The sequence below is a fragment of the Euprymna scolopes genome, chromosome 14 (genome assembly GCF_053919585.1).
Source record: "Euprymna scolopes isolate OS-2025 chromosome 14, ASM5391958v1, whole genome shotgun sequence".
In the NCBI taxonomy this organism is placed as follows: Eukaryota; Metazoa; Mollusca; class Cephalopoda; order Sepiida; family Sepiolidae; genus Euprymna; species Euprymna scolopes.
The window spans coordinates 52,147,527-52,173,763 of record NC_136495.1 but is presented as its reverse complement, the minus strand read 5'-3'; the positions used below and the strand labels follow the sequence as shown (position 1 = coordinate 52,173,763).

At 34.4% G+C, this 26,237-nt stretch overlaps 1 protein-coding gene across 3 annotated transcripts in view; it reads left to right on the top strand.

Annotated features, from left to right (window-relative positions):
• Nucleotides 1-26,237, top strand: part of LOC145293008 (leucine-rich repeat-containing protein 72-like) — a 72,237-nt gene that overhangs the window by 5,227 nt on the left and 40,773 nt on the right. For 2 of the 3 annotated variants that reach the window (XM_080139277.1, XM_080139276.1), the window contains exons 2-4: nucleotides 10,680-10,756; nucleotides 12,725-12,794; nucleotides 18,299-18,497. In XM_080139277.1, the coding sequence (XP_079995403.1) occupies nucleotides 10,680-10,756; nucleotides 12,725-12,794; nucleotides 18,299-18,497 (346 nt within the window). The remainder of the gene's footprint in view (nucleotides 1-10,679; nucleotides 10,757-12,724; nucleotides 12,795-18,298; nucleotides 18,498-26,237) is intronic. The other variant, XM_080139278.1, reaches the window with a different exon arrangement.

The following is a 26,237-nucleotide window of genomic DNA, read 5'->3' as shown; positions in this document are numbered from 1 at the left end:
TTTCGTTTAAAAATGGAATTATTTCCCTTTCGTTATTAACTTTTAAAAAAATTTTTTTTTTTAATAAATATTTTGTGTTTTATATACATAAAGTACAATTGTTGAATGTTACTGTTTTGATTATATTCGTTTGAAGGGGGGGGGCACAATTAAAAAATTAAGAAAGATTAAAACGAAGCGAAATTTAAGTTTCCGTTCCATTTTTTCAACAACCGAAAAACAGTGCATATTCAGCAAGTTTTATCGTAATTTATAAGCATATTGAAACACTAAATCAACATTTTATTTATTTTTTTGCATAATTAATGATGGAAGTATTTTTCTGTTTATTTTCTTAACATCTGTTAAAAGAAAAAAATAATTTGTACATTCTCTTGAAAAAAAGAATCAAACTTTTCTCTACTTTCACATGTGTTCCATTTTAACAAACTGAGCCACAGCAACGCGTGGCCGGGTACAGCTAGTATATATATATATATATATATATATATATATATATATATATATATATATATATATATATATATATATATATATATATATATATATATATATATATAAAGTTTATTTTGCAATAAAAATCGAGAGGACGTCTTAGGAAATGATGAAATGAAAATACTTTCGTTTCTAGTAAGGGTTAACAAAAAATAGATATGGTACATATCGATATATATTTTATTAAAAGCTAGTTGTATCTACCCGGCGTTGCTCGGATTTTTATTTGTTTATTTATTTTTTACTTTTATATTTGTTTATTTATGCTTTGTACAGCTTCGAGTGCCTGCCAACAACAAAGAAGGCAGAGTAAAGAGTCGCTTTTATGGAAACTGAAACGATCCACTGGATTTCAGGTATTACATCGATCGACTATATTTGAGGATACCCAAAGGCACTACAGCATTGAATTGATTGGAACAAAATGAATGTCTAGTAGAAATAAAGAAAAGAAAAGAAGTCTCATTCTATCATTTAAAAACAGCTTTATTGGTTATCTTCCTTAAAATTAATAAGGAAAGGGTTAGTCGTCGAAAGTGTTCTTGCGTGAAGACATTGATTAAATAATAGACATGCCTGTTGAATGAGACAAATCTGACAAGTTTGAATATGTTGAAGTTATGATTCGTAGCCATGATGGATTATTTGTCTCCTAGAAGCTAGTAATAGAAGCGTGCATTACGAAAGATAACATACATTACTGTAAGATGAGAAGGCGAGTTCGTGTGTGTATCGCTAGGTGTGTCAGAAACTGACCTTACGAATGCGTGAAAAAATATTGAATAATTCGACCCCCTGTCTTTCCAAGCTTATAACTAATCGAAAAATGTAATTCAAACCCTATTTTTTTCAATTAAAAGAGCAAAGACCAAATTTTAAAAAAAATAACAGGTTTAATAGCAAATATTTGTTTTTTTTAATCGGTTTTCTTTAAACGATTTGAAGAAAATAAACGAAATTTAACTTAGGCCAAAAAACACTTACCTTTAAAAACTACTAATCAATGTGTAGTTGCATTCTTCATTGTTAAGAATTTATCCATATTTATATTTTAAAATTAATTATTTTTTAAATAAAAGAATTTTTTAAACGCCTATTTGAAAAACCCGCCATCATGCAAACATTTTACGTTTTTATTTAAACCCGGAAATAGTTTTTTTTTTTTATTGTTTTGAATTACAGGTGGACAGAAGGAAGTAAAAGCCACACGTTCACGTTAGTCGTCTACCTTTGCGCGTAAAGAAATTTGTGCCTCCATACTTGAAAACTAGTCACATTTTATTTATATTTTTTTGCCTTAAAGAAATAGTTCAAGAATTTTTTTTTCTTTTCTCAAAAAAAATACACGAGTTTTTGATTTAATTTCCACTTTATGGAGTGAAATTTTTTTAATATCTAAAAAAAAAACATTGAATGAAATAGAAATAATTTTCGTAATAAAACGAAACTTTTTGTACAATATAAGAAGATTATGAGGTTTCATTTAAAAACAAAAAAACAAAGTGGTTTTTAAAAAAAAGGTTTTAAACTTTGAACTTTACAGATAAATTTCTAAAAGACACCTCTTTTTTGTTTTAAATTTTAATATATTATTTATTGATCTTTGTGATATATAAAACTTTGGTGAGTAGATTAATTATTTACTTTTTAAAGGCATTTCAAAATCGGGGGGTGGGTAAAAACCGTTTGTCTAAAATATTATATTTGGTTTATTGGAAAGAGCATAAAATTTCACATGGACCCTAAAAATATCGTAAAAATTGAATCAATAGAAAAATTTTGATAGATTTTTAAAGTTTAAAAATTGAAAAATATTTAACTCGTAAAATTCAATTGATTTCATTACGTAAAAAAATGGCTGCATGGACGCTGGCCGGCACTTTGTAAACACTCTTTTTAGTAAAAAAAATAATATTTCTATTACTTTTTATATAACTTTAATAGTTTATTTTGGAAGTATAATCCATAAAGAAAATACCCCCCCCCCCCAAAAAAAAGGAAATTGCGAGTTTTTTATATTTTATTCGCAATTTCGTGTTAGGGGTGTCAAAAATTCCCCCAAAATTCTGATGCACCTAGTGTATCGCATGCGGAGATAGCCATGTTGACTTTTTTATATTCCGTCATAGCCAAACCCCGAGGCCGTAGGCCAGGTTTTAATGTGTTGAGTCTGAAGAAAGAAATTTGGGGGCGACAGGTCCGTTCCACCTTGAGTTGTTGTCCGTCCAAGATCTGGGAAGAAAGATAGAGAGTGTGTTGCCAGTTTAGCGTTTTATAAATTAGGTCACGTGACTGGCTTCTGATTGGACATGCTAGGAAGAAAGTGTGTTTAAAAATCTCCGGCCGCGAGAATTCGCTCCTGCTTGTGTTTGTTGCAAATCCGTCTGCTACAAAGGAATGGTGGCTTAGAGGGTTTAGACATGTTTTTGAGGATCAACAACAACATCATCACAAAAATTTATCCATTTATTTAGTGGCCAGGAACCGACCGAGAGAAAAACCGGTGATGAGATGGACAAACACCTTGCGCAAAGATCTCTATAAAATCGGCCTTCACTCGAACCAAGCTAGCGATCGAGTCAAGTGGAAATAAAAAGTCATTAGTGCGAACCTCGCCATACGCATAAGAAAAAAAAATAGTTTTGTTTATTTAGCCACTACCTTCCTATTGCTTCTTTTTTCTTCTTAATCAGTTTCTTATGAGAAAATATTTATATTTCAACGAAAGAATATATATCATTAAAGAAATCTGCTTTTTTTGCAACAAAAAATCGGTAGGATTTCTTATGAATTATTGAAATTTAAATCCCATGAATATTTTCGATGTCTTTTTTTTTTTACAACAAAATAGACATGGAACGAAATAATACATATCTAAAAAACGAATTTAGGTTAAAATGGCACAATTGTATCTTCGCACGAGAGCACAAGTGCGAAATACCATTAGCAACAAATGCTCCGACACTTTAGCATTCGTTTTTCAACTGACCGAGCAACATACTTATAATAATCGTTTATAGTTTTCACAGCGGATCATCGTGCACGTATTTGACGTATTGTTCACTTTGAACAGTCATTTTATAAAGGCATATGCAAATTACTTTTGTAAAATGCATATATGCAAATTAGTTAGGCCTGATACGTTTATCATGTCAACATGTTGCATATGTTACCCATGTGAAGTTCTTTTAATTTGTATCTGATTTTTTTATGTCAATGTTATCGCAATAAAGGACCTGACTTTATAAATATCAGCTGGTTTAGACCCTATAGTGGTACAGAACCTGGGTATTTCAATTTCTATCTTTATCTAGCTTCTGCCGTTTTCTAGTACGAAGAAAAATATTTGCAAAATTTCTATGCAAATTACTACGATTAAAGTATATATATATATATGTATGCTTTCGATAAGTTTCCAGACTTTTTTTTTCGTATGTGCACTTTTATTGATAGTACACACATGAAACTCTAGTCCTCTTCGAAGTAATCTCCTCTGGCTGCAATGCACTTGTCGTACAACAACTTCTGCAAATCCCCACGGAATTATTCTTGTGTGAGCGTGTCAATAAACCTCATCACAGTCTCTTTCATTTCCTCAATTGTCTCATCACGGCAGCTGCTAAGGTTTTCATTGATCTTAGAGAATAACCAAAAGTCACATGGAGCAAAGTCTGAACTATAGGGAGGGTGAGGAACTGTCTTGATGTGTCCATCTTGGTCAAATAGTCTGTGACAAGGATGGAGCACTCTTGAGGCAAACTTTGCGCAAATCTTCCGCGTCTTCAGTTCCTCGCAAATAATTGTGTGTACAGTTCCCACACTGACATCAAACTGTGCACTTTTTGTATCTATAGATACACGATGGTCCTTATCCATGAAATTCTTTATTTGACCAATCAACTCTGGTGTTTTGACTTCCTTACTCTTCCCACACTTATCATCATCTCTCACTTCCTTGAATCTGCTATCCAAAAACTTATGCTCGATTCATGCAAGATGGTCCAAAATCAGTCTGAAGCATTTCATAGGTTTCTGTGAAATTTTCCCAAGTTTAAAACAAAATTTTATTGCATATCGTTTTTCTAAAGTGTCCTCACGTCCAGATTGCATTTTCGAAATTCGCCATCTGTGACAATCAGGCTTTAGTAGGATTATTCCAATTCCTGCTGTAGCTGTTCATTTGAATCTAAAATAATAAAAATTTGTTAGTCATCTCATAAGATATATAGCAATAACTGTAGCGTTCTATGTGCACACACGCAGACGCTCGCATTGACAGCCGGTGACAAACGCACTGAACGTTGAGGTCAAACTATCAGATCAAGATCGACAGGGGGAAAGGTTAACTACTTGAAGCGTGCACCTGTCAGGAGGTGCAGCCTGTAAACGAAGCAGTTCACACATATAACCCAGAAAAAGTAAGGGATAAAACAGTCAGATGAGACAGGCAGTCGAGAGATCAACACTGCACAAGTGTGAATCTAATCTACCCACTTCTCCATTCCGTTCTCCGCCGTTCTCTGGCTAAGCGCCCGCATTTTTATTACGCGGTAACGACAACCAGAAAATAAAAGTTTTATATTTTTTATACAAACGAATTTACGAGTCTTCTTTGCTGACGAAAGATCGACTACGCAATACGCTTCATAACATACTGAATTTTCAAGAGTTTACGCCAATCTTAAATGTCTGTACAAAAAAGTCTGGAAACTTATTTAAGGCACCTCGTAAGTCTTGTGTTTATTGACAAAACTATTACAACTCACATTGAGATCAATTTTAGTATAGTAGAAGCATCGGTATAATGAGAAATTAGAAAACCAATTAAGAAACCTGATACAACGATGCAGGATTGTTTTTTTTTTTTTTTTTTTTTTTTCAAATAAATTATTTACTTATATTTTATTAAATCTAAATTTTCACCTGTATGACTATTGCTCAGGCTAATACAGATATTTTTTTTTTCATTGTCGAGATCTTACAGCATTGTTGAAGAAACTGTTTTTTAATAACTGGTGAAAAAACAATTGTCTATATCACTCTGAATAAGATTCATGGAGACGAAATTCGGATTAAAAAAATTAATAATAATTCATTATTTGAAAAAAAAAATATCCCACATTGTGTTATCTGGTTTCTTAAGGATTTTTTTTTTTTTTTTTTTTTTTTTACTTTAATTACAACTTGCTGTTTAATTGACGACTTCTATAAGTTTTCGTGTATGCTGAAAACGAATATCATATTTAAATTTGGGGCTGACAAGTAGTTTTCTGGATATTAAGATCTTTATTATCCAATGTAATCCACTGTGTTTTTACTGGCGGCCATGTTTTTCCCAACTGAAAAGTACTAATGCACATGAGTGTTACAAAAGATCCACGCCTCCCTATGTTAAGGATGGCGACCGCCACTGACAGTGATTAAGTAACACATTGGAAAAAATGTCTTAATATCCAGAAAGCTACTTGTCTGTCCCAAATTTGAATGTGATATTCGTTTTCAGCAGATCTGAAAACTAATTTAAAAAGTCGTCAATTTAAAGGTGGGTGTTGAGTTGAAGTTAAAGTAAAAAAAAAAAAAATGCAAATTTTTCATTAGAAATTATGTTTTTAAGCGAAAATAATTTGCTTTTGAACTAAAACGCCCTTTTTATCTACTTTTTACGGATTATAAAAAATCATTTCGTTTAATATTGTTTTTTATGTCTTTATTTCTTTAAATTTATAAAGCACGTATAATTTTTTTTTATCTGGGTTTGTTTCCCAATAGACCGAGGCACGAAAAAGTGATATATATATATATATATATATATATATATATATATATATATATATATATATATATATATATATATATAAATATGTGTGTGTGTGTGTGTGTGTGTGTGTGTGTGTGTGTGTGTGTGTGTGTGTGTGTGTGTGTATATAACAAATAAATGCTATCAAAAGCAAGATAAGTTACACTTCTACCTATCTGGATGAGTTTTTGGTGTTTTAACTGATTTTAAAGCGTGTTTTAAGTGTGAAACGCAAGTTGTGCCAAGCGCTTAAATTAAAACGAAAACAAAGATGGCGGCTTCGTGCTCTTACTTTTGGAGTTCCGAGAATCGGCCAAAAGCTTGAAAAAAAAAGTTGATTAAAAATAAAAAACAAAATGAACAGTTTTATTAACAAAAGAAAGAAAAAAAGTTTATGAGCTGTCTGCTTAAGATTTTGCTCTCATCTACAAAGGAAGTTCTTTGTGAGTTAACAATTACGAAAGAAAGAAAGAAAGAAAAAACGCGTTGGGAAATCTTTTTGGTACTTGTACCGTTTAGTCAAGACATTAAAAAAATGAAAATATCGAAAAAGGTTATATTGTACGTATCTGTTTTGGATTGACGATCTCCGAAAAAAAAATTTCATTTAATTTGATCGAGTAGTTTTTATTTTACAGCAGAAAAACACGTTTTTATGAGAGCGCGTTGAAGTCAGCCATTACGAAATTTGTTGAACACACCAAAGGGAGATAACTCCAGTTAAAGCGCCGATACTCCCTCCCCATCTGTATTACTAGCTTTTTCGCTGTAAAATAAAAACTACTTGATGAAATTAAGTTAATTTTTTTTCGGAGAACTTCAGACTATAACGAGTACGTTCAATATAACTATTTTTTCAATATTTTTATTTTTTAATGTCTTGACTAAACTGTATAAGCGCCGGCTTTTTTTACTACTTACTGCTGTGATATGAGATTTCGACCAACGTAGGGTTTTTAGAAGGTCGTAATCCTTTTAGCAAGGTTGAAAAGAATTCGTTCCCTTTGTTTTCAATTTAAGTTTTCATTTTGTAATGTCTTTTTTTTTTTTTTAATAAAAGTCATCTCGAGAAGATTAGTTGAAATATCTTTTTTTTTTTTAATTTTTTTTTTTAATTACATTTTCACCCCAAACAAGGCACATTGCCACTTTGGTGTAGGGGACTACTATCAGAGGCAAAACTACTGGGGTACTATGTAGTGATTTGGGCAGCAAGATGTTGGTTCACGTTACACTTGACCTTATGCACGTTAGTACAGTTGGGGAAGCAGGGACCTGGAATGGAATTGCTAAGTCTAGCGGTTCTGGGGAAGAAACTACTGGAGTAAAAAGATCTTTTACATCTAGGGATCTCTACTGTGTGGGGGTGGGATTTTGCAGCCTGTCGGGTCTGTCGAGGGTGTTCACGTCGTGGGGGCACAAGTGCTTGCAGTTCGTCAGAGCATTCACCATTAAAATACTTGTAGAACAGGCAGAGGGATGCAACGTTTCGTCGATGGGACAGAGGCTGAAGCTTAGATGCCAGTTCAGGGCCTATCAGATTTGCGACTCTCTTTTGAACCTTGTCAAGGAGCGAGAGACTAGTAGCCGATGCACCAGCCCAAATATGACAGCAATACTCCATACATGGGCGAATGGTGGCCTTATAGAGGTAGAGGATACTTTCGGGTGTTAGTAGTTTTCTAGCACGGTAGAGAGAGCCCATCTTCCTTGCAGCGGCCCTGGCAATGCCCTCGATGTAATTGTTCCAACTCATGTTTCCTGTGAACGTTAGGCCAAGGAGCTTGAAAGACCTACTCTCAGATAAAGAGTCGCTGGCCATTGCTATAGGTGGTAGAGAAGGTTTCTTGTAGTTATTGAATGAAACTAGTTTAGTCTTGGCGGCATTGAACGTGACCATCCATTTTTGTCCCAATTCCACTACAGATTGGAAGTCATCCTCTAGTGTTTCTGCCATTTCTTTAGATATGTGTTCATTTGTTTTCCTGTCGTGCCTGTTATAGAGCGTAGTATCTGCAGACAAATATAACTTATTATCTGAAATAATGTTCTGAGGGTGTTTTTTATAGCGAGGAAGTTATTTCCTCCTATTTCTGAAGCAATAACCTTGGGAAAAAAAGCATAGTTCTTCGTATTTTAACGTTCTCTGAAGAGGCTAGAAATCCGGTAGAAAAATAACTTCTTCGTTCCTTTTTTGTGTCCGCTCAGAATAGAAATATTATTTTCTTTTGACTTAGAAAAACTGTAGCTTGAAACGTGTCCGTTTTCTTCAGGCCTTAGAAAATATCAAATGATAGACACTTTTTACTTCAATCTTTCTTAGTGAGAATATTTCTCACATGTGTCTTCTCTTCTCCAAGCTGGTATTTTTTTGACATATTTAACTGCAAGTCCTCGGCAGATTTCTTGGATTTCCTTGAAGTAGATTTCTCTCAGCGAGATACGAATACGTCAGGTAACTTAGATGCAATCACTTCAACATTATAAACTTCACCGGGTAACTTAAACGAGTTCACTTCAACATTTTAATGTCCTGTTTAGATGAAGAAAATATAGTACGTCAACACATTTCGAATAGTTCCAGACCGAACTGCCAACTTCAGCTTGAAATCTATTAAAAACGCGGGAATGCGTAGATCAATCAACAGGCAGAAATTAGTCACATGACCAATAACATCAGCAGGAGTATGCAAACTCCAGAGAAAGGAAAACGAGGAGAAAAAGATAAAAAAAAAGGAGAAAAAAGAGGAAGAAGAAATATATGACAAAAAAATTCTATAAGGCCTTGTTAACTGGGGAACTATTAGTCTAAAAAAGGACCAACGAAGAAACTGGGATATTTTTTTGTAAGAGACAAATTAAATTTTGCCGGCCTGTCAGACAAAAAGACAGGCAGATTATCGGCACATGTGTTCTCCAGGAAAGTAATTTAATGAAAGAGACCATCTTGGAAGACAATTCAACTGAGATTCCCTTCTCATAAGGATTTTTTATTTCAAAAGAAGAAAAAAAGCAACATTAGAACCAGAAGTTTATAGAAGATTGAGAGAATGGCTCTCAAAAAAAAAAAAAAAAAACTGAAAGAAAAAGAACGTTTTTAAAGACCCTTTTTGCATGTTTCTTTCCTTTCCGGTTTTACATATCAAGTAAGACTATTTTTGTATGCTTATTTTAAAAGGGGACAACGTGTATTTTCCCATTTTATTTGTCACTATCGTTTGGACGATGAATTTAACTTTGTCATTCCAGGCGATAGAATTAATTTTAAAATTAGTCTCTCAATTAAAGACCCACCTTTTTTGTATGTTCTATTTTTTTTTTTTTTAATCTTTTTGCAATTGATACTTGAGGTTAATTTTTAGCCCTTTTAGCTTTGAGAAATAAAAGCAACTAGCTTTTTATTTCTTTTAATAAAACTTTGTAATAAAATTTGACTAAATTTATATACTTTTCGTGAGTGATTTTCATTTGCCCCTTTTTATATTTTGCTTCCCTTTTGTTTATTGTCATTTTGCCTTTATTCACGAGACATTGCCTTTTTGTTCGTTTTGTTTTGTTTTTTTTAAATATTTGTTACACCAAAAAGTATATTTTGATAACGACACTACAGAATACGCTAAGACACATGAGATTCGAACTCGGATATTTACCGTTTTATGTACTCTCTCTATTCCTTTTTTCTTAGCCAATCACGTTTCTTTTGCTTACGAACAAGCACCAAAGACACTACAACTTTTAAAAACAACACTCTGAATCTTCGACATATAGTTTTTGATCTGAGCAACGCAGCACTCACATTGAACACAGCTTTCAAATGTTGATAGAAAATGGTGAATAGATTTCTTGTATCTTCATCTCCTCAGCAACTTCTTATACAATTTCAAGTTACAATCGAACAAAACGAGTTTGTGGACTTTTTTATGTTTTCCAGAACAATTACCAAATTTGGGCAACATGGGCGTTCAGCATTATTTGTGTTTGTACGACCGCATTTGAAGTCAGCATATCATCTTTTATTCATGATTTCCGCAGAATTCGAATAACACTTATTAAACCATTGCTTTGCTTGAACATTATTTTTTGCCATCAGAAAGCAATGCCGTAATCAACACAGGGAATTCATATTTTTCATGTTTTCAAAATTTGCAACAGTAGCTTCAAATAAATAACTGCAATTTGTAAACTAATATTCGATTGAGCTCCAATTATGATAACTGCTATTTTAAGGTTAGTACGTTATAAAAAATCATACGGATTTTTTTAATTAGTGGTGCCATCTACGTGTCGGCCCGGAACTTATTAAGTGAATTTTCATAGAAATTATATAATCGGAACCAACAAACTAGACAAAGTCTTGGACTTACAATTGTTTTTCTATTCTTTAAAGAAAGAATTGAAAGAAAACCAAAGAGGAGGACGTTTTGCCGATGCGAAAAAAATCGAAGTTCTTTATTGTGCAAAACAGTAAGTTATTATTTTTTTTTTACATTAAAAATATTAAAACAAACTCGGCTAATTCTCCATTTTTACCCAAACAAACCAAATAATTTGCTAAGATTTTTTTTTTTACTATTTATCAAGGCTAAGTATCATTTGAGGATAAATGCTAATCTGACGGAATGATTGTCAGTCGGAAGATGAGGAATACTATGGGAGTACTAACAATGATTAATGGTATGAATTGTGTTTGATTACTCGTGGGGTGATTTATGGCAAGTATTTGTTGACACTGGGTTTGAAGACGACCAAGTTGTAATCAGCAGGGAAGCAATCCCATGCTTTCGTGTTCTCCAGATGGGAAGTCTTTGCAAAGAAGCTGTGTTTGTGGAAATTCTGACTGGCGTTAGGCACATGGAGAAGGAAAATAAAGATTTTTCTTGCGGTAGCAAAACGTCTTCTCACTCTGAATGCCTTACAAGGAAAAACCAGAGGGTATTTAGCTCTTTCACATTGCAAGAACTGTGACACTTAGGTTAGAAAGTGGGATTGAGACGTCAGCGCCCCCGAGGAGGAACACTTTGACCTGCAAAAGGTGCCTGGGCAGCCTCGTCAGCATTCTTTGGTAAGAGCGCTTCAGGCGATTAGAAATAAACTAACCCCTTCTCAAAGAGAGAAGGCAAAGCATAGGAAAGTGGACCTCCTAGAACTGTATAGAATCAGCATTACACCGCATTTAACAGGGACCAGGTCATTGCAGGAATGGTCTAATCTTTGCTGGTTTTAAATACCGAGGAACCCAAGATTATCGGGTAGAAATGTTAATTAATATTATTTGCAGTTATTATTGTCTGTAGTAAGGATTGAACCTTCAAGCCCCAGAAAGTTGTAAGGAACACAAACTAAAAATAACAGCAATTAATACAAATTAATAGTGATGGAACGATTCCAATATTTTTCCCGATTCCTATACAATTATCGATTCCGTGCTAAATTCCCGATTCCGATACGATTACCGATTTCGATTCCGATTCTGTATAAATCTCTAATTATTTAACTATAAGATCGTTATTTTCGCCGATTTTCGTAAAAATACATGTTAAATATGCAAATATTTTCCTAAACGTCAAAATACAGTTGTGGTGAATGATCTATAAATTTTAGCTTTACTAGTAATTTAAAATCAATAAATATTTATTCTTTTACCATTATCACCTGCAGTTAAAGATTTTACTTTAAACAAAATCAAAAAAAAAAAAAAAGAAAAAAAAAAAGACAATTAAAAGAATCGTTTTGGCATCGGAAAATAGACACAAAATTTTCCGATTCCGATACCGATTTCGATCCCCCAAAATCTTCGGATTTTTCCGATTCCGGATTCCGATTCCGATTAATCGCCCCAACACTACAAATTAACAAAATTTGTTGGCTCAGAATATTCGGGAGTTATCGCTGCTGCACTTTTACTTAGCGGTGGTTGGGTATATAAAACGTCATATTAAAACCAAGGTTGTTGATTTCTATAAGCACAAAACGATTCCCATGTCAATGTTTAGGTTTTGATAAGATTTATTTTAAAACATTTAAAAGAGAGGAACAGTTGCAGAGACTGGTAATTTTCTTATGTTTACACACGAGAGAGTGAGATAGATAGATAGATAGATAGATAGATAGATAGATAGATAGATAGATAGATAGATAGATAGATAGAGGGAGAGAGAGAGAGAGGGAGAGAGAGAGAGAGAGAGAGACTAATAGTCACACTATACACACATTTCCCTCTTTTTTATAATTGAAACGAAATGTTAAATCTTGTAAGATCATATTTTTGTGTTAACTTTTCATATTCTGACTCCTGTATCCACCAAAATGGCGCGGAAATTCTATTTTTCACTTAAACAAACTTCCACATACAAAACATGTTTGGGCATAAAACCATTCAATAACAGCTTATATTGACTATGTTTTTTTTTTATTTGCTTTTTTCCCTCCCAGAAAAATCAAGAGTTTAGAAAGTTTTGATGATTTTAAAAATCTAAAATTCCTTTGGTTGAACGGAAATAAGGTGAGTAAACTTGATTTTTCTTTTCTATTTGAATCATTATGTAAGGACGATACGAGTTTAACTTATTTTTCACGCCAGAGTTATGTCCCTTAGCTAAAGAAAACCTTGGTAACAAAAAAGTAATCCCCAAGTCTCTTCGCTAACGTCAGGTTTTATGATAACTCTCGTAATTTTTTTAAATAGAAATCGTTCCAGACAAGGCGTGAAGCTACTTCATGTAAGTAACTAACAAAAACGAAAGCTGATTATCATAAAGACAGTAAATGCCTACTTGCCTTAATCCTGAAAAAAAAACCCTGTAGGTAGGAGGAAAACAGTCAGTAGAAATCGATAATTAATCTCATCTTCGTTTTTACTCACTAAATGCCGAACAGACAGAAACTTGATCATATTGCGAGTGTATCTCTGTTCTATCGTTATTTTCATGGCAGGTTCTCGACTAGGCTTCAATTTATTGTCCCTACCCCCTGCAAAACATTCATAGCAAACACTCGCCTAGCTACAACCACTGTTAATATTTTCCCTTACTCTCTATTCGTTTCTAAAACTAAACAAATATTTTACGATCAAAGTTTCTTTTCTAGAACTGCCCATCTGTGGAACGCAGTATGCGGGAGTGCTTCCTGACCAACTATTACATGGTCGTCTTTAATTTATGATTATTGTTAATATAGACTATTAATATATACGGCATAATCACGTTAGATCACCAAAGTTAAGCAACTGGTCAGTACTAAAATGGGTGACTGAGAATTCCAGGTGCTGAATGTGCTCTCCGCTTATCTCGGCATTGCTTCAAGTCGTCTAGCACTTCTCCTTACCACTGGACTCAAGCAATGCCTATTCAGGAGAGGTGTGGTTGTAGATTGGGCAACCCTTGCCTCACACTTACTCATGCAGCTACTGTTACAGAGTGTATCCATTGAGACTAAACGGAGGCTTCATTGGGACTATTTAATAAATGTTATGCTTTTGTTCACGGTCTTTTATTTGAGACACCTACACAACTGTGAGAAATAAGAAATTACTATTACTTAGCCATGCGTGCACAGAGAATTAATTTAAATTTCCTACTCATGCATTGCTAATCTTGTTGAAATATAATCTCAGATTGTAGGACTATGGAATGAAATTCTAATTTTCTCCTCAATTATAAGATCAATTACCATAAATGATACTATTTTAAACAGTTCTATAAAAATAGACTTCACCAGGTCTAGTAGGTCATCAGAAATCAATTAATACAATAAGATAATTATTTTTTGTTGTTTTATTTCTAACAACTAGCAGGTCTCGTTAACCGGCGTTGCCCGGTGGAAGCATGACAGATCCAGAACAGAATCGGTAAAGAACCTCACTCGAAAACAAATTAAACAACGGTTGTTGTTGTTGTTGTTGGTGGTGGTGGTGGTGGTGGTGGCCACTGCTGTCCCTGGAAAACAGTGGACACTGGCAGCAGTGGTCCAGATGAAATAATCTGGCTTCCACTGTCAGACATTGTTTTCCAGTGGCAGCTATTGAAAGCTACTGTCTATGATTATCTGCACTGTTGATTACTGGCGATTAGTGTTGTTTGGTGCGATAATATGCAGGTACCGGCTGATTATAAAGAAAGCATTTAATAACTCTTTAGATTGACGAAAACAAAGTTAGATAACTGCCTTCTACCGATGACAGTATCTTGCAAATCGGCCAGTGTTTTTCTTTCCGGTATAAGTAACTCTAGCATATCTTCTAAATGATAAAATACTCCATAGAAACTAAAAGTGTTAACAAATCAAATATATAGCAAATAAGTGTTTCCGTAGCCAATAAAATGTACGTTGAAACCTGCCTGCATAATATTGTTTGAGTTTATTTATTTGAACTTATTTGAAATTGTTTAAACAATTCTAAAAATATGGTGTCGACATGATGAGTCACAGCTATGATGCCTAGGTAATCGGTCAAGAATATAAAAATAAATTTAATCAACAGGAATCGCTCAAAAATCGAAAATTAAATACACGTAAAATAATTTTTTGTAAGGGATGTTTTTGGGTGGGAGTGGGTGGGTAGAGGCGTGTCGGTATTTTGTGCATATTTGCATTCTCAAACAAGTGCTGTGTTTACATTTTGAGAGTGTTCCGTCCGAGCAAGGAAAGAGCAATATGTGTTTGATTACATTTTATGTTAGTTCCGTGTGCGCAAAATACCAATAATTCTCAAACCTTTTGTTAGAGCTCATCGTAGTAAAATTTTAAGGGTTCCGGTATTTAATTTTAATAATTTTGAGCGATTATCAAAGCTTCAAAGAGACTATATGTTTTTTAGCAAAATTGTATCATGTATGGAAGTTATGTATAATTAATTTTTACTGGTGCATGTATGGTAACATATGTATGGTTACATTATGGTAACATAGGTATGGTTACATGTCTGGTAACATACGTGTGGTTACATGTATAGTAACATGCTGAATTGTTCCAAATAAGTTTCCATTATTCATTTAACATTTTGACAAAAAGTAGTTAAATTTCAAAACGGCCAAAAAATTGGAAGAAGAAAAAAGAAGGAAAGAGAGTATTTTTTTTTTACAACCCAACTTAGCGTAGTATAAACACCCTCAACCTGTCACGTTAAGAATGGCTTTCGGAATAAACACCCGCAACATCGGAAGCCGTTCTTAACATGTGGAGGTTGGGAGTGTTTATCCTGAAAACCGTTTTTATCACGGGAAGGTTGGGGTGTTTATACTAAGTGGGGTTTAGAGTCGTTAGAAAATACCTTATTGTACGCCGTATAAACGTAATAGCCCCCCCCCCCAGTAGATTATCTTTATTTGTTAGGTGTTAAACGACGCTGGGTTCGACTCTCATTTTGTTGTTTCCCTTAAGTTTATTTAACACTTGTTTATGCCATACTACATCAAACCGTTTGTTTGAAACGATATTTGAAATGTATGGTTTGATCCTTGAACAAGGGAAAATTGACGTCAAATGAATAGAAGAATAATATGGCTCCAAGTAAAGACGACTTCGTTTTATGTTTAACTTATGTGCATAAATTTCGATTGCTGTTTTCGATTTTTATTTTCATTTTTATTTTATTTTTTTCGATTTAGGAATAATACTCAAGATATGCTCAACACATACGCATGCGCGTAACATACACACTTGCTTATCTCCCCCCCCCCCCCCCGCCTTTTCGTCTTTCTCGGAAAGTGTTTCACTTAAAAATTCAAAATTTAAGACAATTCTATAAAAGTAAACTTCACCCTGTCAATAGAAATAAAGTTCCTTCTACTTTATGCCACCCTTTTCTTCTTCTTCTTCTTCTTCTTCTTCTTCTTCTTCTTCTTCTTCTTCTTCTTCTTCTTCTTCTTCGTCTCTCTTCTCTATCTTTATCTTTCCCCTGTCTATTATCTTTCCTTATCCATCTTAAACATCTTTTTTTTCCCTCTTGGCCTTTGCGTATTTGGAGAAGGTATACAATATACTGAAAAAATGTATGGCATGAGTAATGTTTTTTTCTTTTTTTTTTTTTCCCCCAGGAAAAATATTTTCTAGTCAACTTTGTATTTTTGCCACCAAAACACATTAATCACTATCAAAGCATTAACACAAACTACTATAATTGAAATATATTCTTATTTATTGGAATTGTATTTTGAGTGGTACATTTTTTTGTTACATATTTTAATACTTTTAAATTTAATTTTAAACAATAACAAAATAAAATAATCAAGCTTTTATCTTTTCACCACCAACACTCTGATATCCCACTTAGTTTCAACTGAAATTAATGGCTCTTGTCTCGAGGAAGCATTCTGATTCGCCAAGCTTTTAGGACTGACCTTCATTCCTGACCTGAAATAGAAGACTTACATTAAATCTGTTGCCAAGGTTGCTGGAAAAATGGTTAGATCATTCCACCGCTCCAGAAGATATCTCACTTTTGACGAAAACCTCTCTACCTGAATGAGAACCAAATACGACCTAAAATGGAGTACCGTTGCCACATATGGGAAGAAGCTATTTAGAGCACACTTTTCTGTCTTAACAGGATTCGAAATTGGCTCCGAAATCTAGTAGTTGATGGCCTTTTTTTTTTTTTCCTTACAACTTCTTTCTCACAAAACAGACATTGCAAGTCTATCACTTTTTATGGCAAGTGCTTAACTGAGCTTCAATCTACGACCCTACTTCTGCAAAAGATTCACAACTACAACCACTGTGCCTATTTACTTGCCTCCTCACGAAGGCAGAGTTAGGCAATAGAGAAAATTCAACTCCCCCAAAAGGGACACTAATTTTCTTCACTCTCTATCTGCGTCATATAGTGGCATCATAATGGATAAATGGTAGTGGCCAAAACCAGTATTACGTCATAAAAGATATCAAAAGAAGTGTGGCGTCATAAAGGCTGATTAGTAGTTGATACAAATACTATGACGTCATAATAAATGAATAGCAATTGTCAGAAGTGTTACGTCAGAATGGATGAATGGTAGTTGACAAAAGCAGTGCAAAAATGTTACACTGCTTTTCTAAGTAGCATTCATCCTTTAAGACATAATGTTTTAATGACATAAAAGATGAATGACAGTTTGTCAAAAGCAATGTGACGTCAGAAAGAACAAATATAAATTTTCAACAGAAATCTAACGTCATAAAAGATAAATAGTAGTTGTTAATTATAACGTAATAAGAGTCATGCTAAACTGGACTGTATATGCCAGACATGTCAAGAAACTGAATCATTTTCATATGATTTACCTCTGTAGATTGTTAAAAATAAAGTGGTAAGACAAGATAGGTCCTAACCCGGTAAAACCTTTTGTCAGTACACACCATGTTACAGCAATGCCAGGTTCGTTGGACAGGTCATATATATCACATGCCTAATTCAAGACTCCCTAAAGAGCTCCTTTATGGTGAACTGTCCAAAGGAAAAAGACCTGTAGGCGGACAGTCGAAGCGTTTCAAGGACAATCTGAAGGTCTCCTTCAAACAGTTCAGTTTGTATTTTAACTCAAGTGAAAAACAATTCCAAGACAGATGTTCCTGGCGTGCCGCAACTCACAAAGGGGCTACAATTGCTGAATTCGCACGTAATGAAAAACGCAAGAGAAAACATGGCATTAGAAAAGACAGAGCAGTCAAAATCTCTGACATAGAATTATCTCACTGGTGTCCAACATATGGGAAATACTTCATAGCTCGAATCGGTTTAACAAGCCATCTTCAAACCTACAGAACAATTGCATTATCACGGTCATCTTCGCAAGCGATGGACAAACATCAATTATAGATACTAGTGGTGGCCCAAACTAGTATAACGCCATATTGATAGTTTATTCAATTTGTGTGATGTCATAAAAAAGCAATGGTAATTATCCAAAGTATATTACGTCATAAATTGAATGAATGACAGAGTGCAAAAAGTAGTGTGACGTCATAAAAGGATGAATGGTAATTCTAAATTTTTTGTTTTTTCTTGATTTTTTTTTTCCTTTATTTCAGCTGCGTCACCTTGGTATGAGTCTGCGATCGAATACGTTTCTTGTCGAACTCTACCTTCACGATAACAACATTTACTCTGTCACCGGGTGCTTACAACATCTCACTGTTTTACAGGTGCTTCTCTTGCACAACAACTTCCTTGCTGACCTGCCGGCCCTCCTCCACGAGTTCAGGAATATGTATCGCTTGGAAACACTCAGTAGGTTTATTAATTTCCCCACTTTTGGCATCTCATAGCTTTAGTCACTATCTTTTCAACGTTCGATAATTAAAACAAAATAAAAATATGTCTATATCTAATTGTAAGGTAGTCATCACACGCCAGCATTCAAAACTTACACTTGTATACAGACAGTCGTAAGGAAACAAAAACAAGGAAAGAATTCGACTCACTTCTGTTTCAGTTGAAACAACAGACATTTATTTACAGGTACTTTCCAGAATAACGCCTTGTTCAAAAGTCTTCTCATACTCCAATTTGCTTAATAAGACTCTGCCGTGTCGAACATATGATAGTCTTTCTTTGTCCGGTGTTACATCCTTGGTCCGGGTTTAAATGCACAACAGTAATTTTAGCTCCAGCGAACGAACTTATGGCTAATGCGTGCAGCCGGCTTAAAGAAGGATAAGGGGATTTACAACCAGGGACGGCTACGCAGCTAATTCCCAATCCAGTCGAATGTAAGCAAATTCAATCGTCTATCGAATTTTCCAGCGTCTCTAATCAAAACAGTGAGAAGTGAGCATGCAAAAAGACGGCAAAAAAAAAAAAATTCAATGTGAAATAATGAGGAGGTCGGACGCAGAAATATAAGTTTTATATTTTTTTCTTTTATATGGGATTTATTTATCTTCTTTTTATGTATAAACACAAATAAACAAACAAACAAACAAAACAAAAATAACCCAGGATTGAAAGTGGTAAAAGAAAAGAGTTCATTGATGACGCGGGAAAAAAGAGCGGTCGCCATTAATTCCAGAGAAAAGGTGGGGAGGTTAGTTTCGAGATGGGGTCAACAGTTCGTTTAAAAGTCTTTTTGGTGGGGGAATAGAGGAGGAGAAATTTACAAACCTGTTTCTCAAGCGAGTCCAAATCGAAGCTTCTTTCCATTTCGGGGTAATATGTATATAAAATTTCTTATTTTTTTTTTTTTTTAATTTTTTTTTTTTTTTAAGTTTCATTACCTTCTCCGTTCTTTTCTTTTCGGAGCCCAGTAAAAAATAAGGAAAAAACATTTGTCGCTCTTCATGGCTAATTCAGAGTCAACCGTATAACGTTTTTTTTTTTACTTTTTAAGGTATCATCTCGCTTTATCGCCACTTATTCTATGAGTCAAGAAAACAAAGACATCGCCTTCTTCGCCGGCACGCAAATCCTGACTGATTCCCTTTCTCCCCCCCCCCCCCACTTTCCGCTTCTGCCATAGACTTACATCCCCTATTTGACTTGCGTCCACTTCGGGGTCTCAGTTTTCTTTCCACGGCCTTCGGACCATGACACCGGCCATGTTTAGGCTGTGGGAACATGATGAGAATTGGCAGCCAACCGGATGTTAACGCATCCACCATGAGAGACAAAATGAAAAGTCGTCTTTTGCACATGGCTCCACGCATCGCTTCCGCTTGAGAAGAAAAAAATAAGATAACCACAAAATAATTATCGACAAATGGCAGAGCTCCGCACCTAAAATAAACACCTCAAATATCACAGTCACTGGGAGCCAGTTTGCCACTATAAAACGAGGATTTTTAGGGAACCAGGAGAGAGGAGGAAAAGGAAGACGAAGACGCCGTGCTGCTAGCTGCTGGTGAAAAAGTCACTCGCTTTCCAGTTACAAGCCAGGACACGCATCACCGACAGCAGGATGACCGGCCTACCCTAACCCTCTCCATCGTCCCAAAGATAAGTTACATTTTACGAACATTCATTCCTTGTCAATTCATACATACCTACAAACAGTTTACGAACATTCATCTCCTTTGTTAAATCATATTCCATCCTACGAACACTTTTCCTCTCTTAATACAAAGTGTTGGTAGTAAATAAAGTCGGTTCTCAACCTTCAATATTCGTCTGTCTTTAATTATATGGAGTACGAATCTACACACTTCCAACGTTGTTCATTTCATGTATTCTTGGTTGTGGCCTCTATGGCATCCTTTTCCTCCCCCTAATTCTTTTATAAATACCGATGCCATAAGGCACATATTCCCCTGTCGCTCTCGGCCACATGTGTAATGGGTCTGTTTCTGTCCTCTCAGGCCACATTTTTCTTTTTATATAACCTTTTTCTTTCCTTCTTCCTCGCTATAACATCATCTCACACACGGCTCAGTCGTTTGCATATGTTGGCTATTGCTGCCGCTATATGTGCGTCCGTGTTCTGGTACACATTAAAAAAGGGGTCAGTCGGATTTTCAAAGTTGAACCTTAATAGCAAGCTGTCTGACAAATCACTATTTGATTTCGACTGTGACCCTATCCTGGTTGCAGGTCACCAAAGTGTGACCCTATGATCGTCCAAGTCACTCTTTTGGTCAACAGCGACTAGATGTGACTTTTTCATGGGGCAGTACCTCGTTGATCATGCTGGTTGGTCTTCAATTCACAGCTTGGTATTCTTCTGTGCTTCTCACGTCAGGGTTGATATGCCGTCACTTGCCGGTCTGTCGTATGCTAAAAGAAAACAATTCCATGCACAAAAGAAAACAACTCAGTTCTTCTAGTCTACTGATTAATTTGCGCCAACTAAAAAAAAAGTGCTCTTTATATGCGTGGTTGCCAAAAGAGCATTTTTTAGCTAGCTGATACAATTACCCCGGACTTAGCACAATTACCCCAAAATACGGTATTGGTTTCAATGACTAGTCTTAATACAATTTCTTTTGAAAAGTTCACATTCTTCACTGAAAATATTAAAACAACATTTCATTTTTTTTTTTTTTTTACTAGGGGTTCACTACTTATCAAAGACCGAAGGCTATTCAAGGATAAGGGGTTAATGAATGTAAGGTGGAAGTGTAGTAACCGTTAATGGTGTAAATCGGGTAGAATTTGATTATTTATAGGGACAGCTCGACAAGAACTTGTTTACATTGAATTTGAAGGCTACCATGTTGTATTCAACTGGGAAGCAGGATAGTGGAACAGTGTTCCACAGGCGGGCAGTTCTGGGAAAGAAACTGTGTTCATGGAATCTGCATTTAGATTTAGGCACAGATAGAGAGTGGAAGAAATCGTTTGTAGTGGGTGTAGTTAGTCGAGTGTTTTTTTGTGTAAGTCCAACAAGGGGGAACCATAGATTGAAGTTCGGTCGACATCAACAACAAATAAAACTTTATAATAATTTGCTTCAATTAATAATTTAATAACCAAACAATAATGTAATAATTTAATTTAATTTTCAAACTTAGATTTAAAAAGAAAAAATAATAATTTTTTAAGAAAAAAAATAAAGAAACGGCATAGCTTAACAAAAAATAAAAATAAAATGAGAGTGAAAACACTCCCGGACAACACTAGGTAGGTAGGAACAATTATTTTCAGTTGTTTAAGTTGTTACATATATATATATATATATATATATATATATATATATATATATATATATATATATGTAACAACTTAAACAACTTTTTTGGATTTTGATTTTTGAATTTTACCGTTATTGGATATTTTACCCTTCACTAGACTATCCATTCACGTAAAATCACCTTTTTCTTCGCCATATTCCCTCTCCTTCACTATTTGTTACCAAGTAAGATCTATGACTTACTTGTAGTTTTATCAAATACTTTTGCAAGCAAAATCCAATCCCGCATTTTGCTACGATGCGCGTGCAATAAGTAATGCCCCTTACCCACTTCCAGTTGTCTGATCTAGCTGAAATTTTGCATGTGCAATGATTTATATCTCTACGGGTTATGTGGCAAATTACAACTTGGAACTAATTGTGGTTTCTATTTTACAGGTGTTTGAACTGAGTCAGGTGTGAAATGGAGCCTGTTAAATGTCGAGCAGTGATCCGGTTTTTGTATTTGAAAGGACGCACACCACAGGAGACTTTTGATGATATGACAGAAACTTATGGTGATAATGCCTCATCATATGACCTTATAAAACGCTGGCATGGCCGGAAGTCTGTGGAAATAGCTCCCAGACCTGGTTGCCCCCCCTTCCATTGCCATTGATGAGACATCTGTCCGTCAAGTTGAGGCTGCCATTTTGGAAGATCGGCGCATTACTATTCACCAAAGAACCCAAGATGTCAAGATTAGTACAGGGTCTGTGGAAACTATCATTCATGACCATTTGCATATGCATAAGGTGTCTGCCAGATGGATTCCCAGGTTGCTCACACCATTCCAGAAGTAATAACATGCCGAGTGCTCGAGGATGAATTTGGAGATGTGCCAAGAAGATGAGTCAAAGTTTTTCAAAAGACTGATTTCACAGGATGAAACCTGGGTTCATCACTATGATCTAGAGACCAAAGCCCTGTCAATGCAGTGGAAGCACTTAGACTCACCATCTCCAAAGAAGGCAAGGGTGCAACCCTCCACTGGCAAGGTCATGCTCACAGTCTTCTGGGACCAGGACAGAGTAGTGATGACAGATTTCCTGGCAAAGGGTACCACAATAAAAGAAGCCTATTATGCTTCACTTTTGAGGAAATTAAGGGAAGCTATCAAAATCAAAAGGCGGGGCAAGATCAGCAAAGGTACCCTCTTCCTGCAGGACAATGCTTCGGTCCACAACTCGTATGTCGCCAGATACGAAGCACAAGCGTGTGGTTATGAAATTCTTCCCCCCTCCTCCTTACTCTCCTGACCTTGCACCCTCTAACTTTCACCTCTTCCCAGCCATGAAGTTGTTTTTGAAAGGAAAGCGTTTCTCAGATGAGGCAGCCTTGATTTCTGAAGTCACGTCGTGGTTGGAGGACCAACTTTGGGTGTTCTACAAAAACGGTCTCCAGAGCTGCATCAAACGATGGGAGAAATACATAACTCTGGGTGGTTCCTATGTAGAGAAAGATTAATAACTGTGCCAAGTTTTGTTGCTCTACTGCTATTAGAAGTGGGTCAGGGGCATTACTTATTGTACGCCCCTAGTAAATCCTACCCTCTGATGAGAAGGAAAGTATTTCTCTGAAACTCAGCAGATTAAGGACTATCCACTTATTTTGTGCTTCCTTTTTAAAATTAAATATGTTTTTAACTCTTTTTCCAAAGTGTTTTTTAACATGTTTTATTAACTACTTGTTCTTTTATATATATATATATATATATATATATATATATATATATATATATATATATATATATATATATATATATATATATCTTCTCTATATAAATAAAATGAACTCATTTTTTCCCGTGTGATTTTCACCTTAATAGGATTAAAAATCAAGATATTTCATGCAAATATAATATGCACAAACGGCAGAACAATATCTGAGGTGTGTTATAGGCTTATTATTTCTCAAATCCCTCGATAATCTTAGATTTCTATACTTTTTCTGCTGAGAAGTCACGGCCAAAATCGGTTAAGATCAATGGAAGTGGTAAAATATTTTCTCTCTTATAAATTCCTCCTCCCCCTGCCACCACTTAACACCGTTTGGGGATCGTTCACAAGGAACAGTTGAGAAGAGAACACCGGTTTGGCTTCGTAGTTCTTTCATGTGAAGTTATTTAAAATTACTAAACTAAGCTGCAGTGCTCTGTGGCGTAGTGATTAGCGTGCTGGACAATTCACATTATATTTTCACGTTCGCGCCGACCTACCGTAGTTGTTTTTTTTTTGTTTTTTTTTTTTCCTAAACAACTGGAATGGACTTTTCTTGGTGGCCGAACTGTTAACGTTGCAGATGTTTTTTTTTTGTTTTTTTTTCACACTTTATTTTCCTACTTTTACTCATGACTCCGGGTTTGATCCTTCCTACTTACCTACCATAACATTTTTTAAAACTCCCCACCCCGTCCCGGAAACAAACACTCGGGAAACGCCGGGTACCCCCGCTAGTATATATATATATATATATATATATATATATAAGAACAAGTAGTTAATAAAACATGTTAAAAAAAACACTTTGAAAAAGAGTTAAAAGCATATTTAATTTTAAAAAGGAAGCACAAAATAAGTGGATAGTATAAATATATATATATATATATATATATATATATATATATATATATATATATATATATATATATATACAAGCAAAATTACCCGTCGCTGACTGGGTTCAAAAACAGCCTACAGAAAATGGATTCTGATTTCTGAAAGTATGATAGGTTATGAAAAGGAAGGGTTGTAAAGAGATAGCTTCGAATTTGGGGGTACCAAAACCAAAGCAAAATACGATGAAAGTGAAAATAAAATAGATAAACCCCATAATTTATTATACCATACCTGTTCACACTGAAACACTTATCACAATATTCTGTCGATCTATATTAAAAAACCTTGTTAAACTTTGTGACATATTTCCATTCTATGGAGGTCAGGCGCGAACGAACACCCCATAATTTTATTATACCATATTTCTTCAAACTGAAACATAATTATCAAAGTATAGTTATGCAGATAGATATGAAAAGTCTTTATTAAAGTTTGTGCCTATTTCCATTCTATGGAGGCCAGGCGTGAACGCAGACCCCACAATTTTATTATACCATCCCTATTTAAGTTAAAACATACTTATCAAAGTATTATTATGTACATCTATATCAAAAACACTTGTAAACGTTTTTTTTTATTTTTAAATTTTTTATTTCCATACTTTGTGGACCAGGCATGAATGCAGACCCCACAATTTTAATGAATCATCATTATGCCAGATCAAACATACCCATTCCTGTGTCTCGATACATCTTCTATCATTATATGTAATCAGTTTTCTATAATAATCAACCATATAGGAGCCTATTCGTGACCAGACACGGTATTTATTTGCTCCCCCACCGAATTTTTTAATTCATCTAGCCTTGACAAACGTGTTTTTAAATATTCTCTCCAGTGCTTTTCTTTTAATGATTTGGAATTCATTCCATTTGCGCTTTTTTCCAAGGAACTCTGCCTTTTGGATTATTTTGACCATTTGGAATTTACCCATTGGATTGAAATTTTAAATTCGACCGTTTTGGATTTTACCATTTTGGGATTTTTACCTTTCACCGGACTGTCCATTCATGTGAAATCTTTTTATCATTTTTCTTTTGCCTCCAGTTCCTCTTACCTCACCCTTTTTTCTTTAACCAAGTAAGATCTGTGACTTACTTGTAGTTTCATTAAATACTTTTATATGCAAAATCCTATCCTGCATTTTGCTAATTCCTGCCCTCTGATGAGAAGGAGAGTATTTCTTCGAAACTCCACAGATTAAAGACTATCCACTTATCTTGTGTTTCCTTTTTTAAAATTAAATGTTTTTAACTCTTTTTCAAGATGTCTTTTAACATGTTTTATTAATCATTTGTTCATATTATAAGCGCTATTTCCTTTTCGGTTTTATTGAGCTTTTACATCTAGCTGAGTTTATTTTACTTGTAAATATTAACTCTTTAATATTTATAATATATTTTAAGTTTACCATTTTGATTACCTTGGTAAACTTATTGTAATTTTTATTTTTATTCTCTTATATATATATATATATATATATATATATATATATATATATATATATATATATATATATATATATATATATATATATATATTAAGGAAACTGTGTAAATAAAGCATGAAAAAAATGTGTATTTAAATGCCATGACAATGTTGTTTTGTAGAAAAGCACTGTTGGCTACGAGAAAAGGTAAAAAAAATAAATAAATATTTCAATAATTTTCAATTATGAAGTATTTATTTATCAACATAATGTATATAATATGAATATAATATATAATATAAGTATGAATATTTATTTAG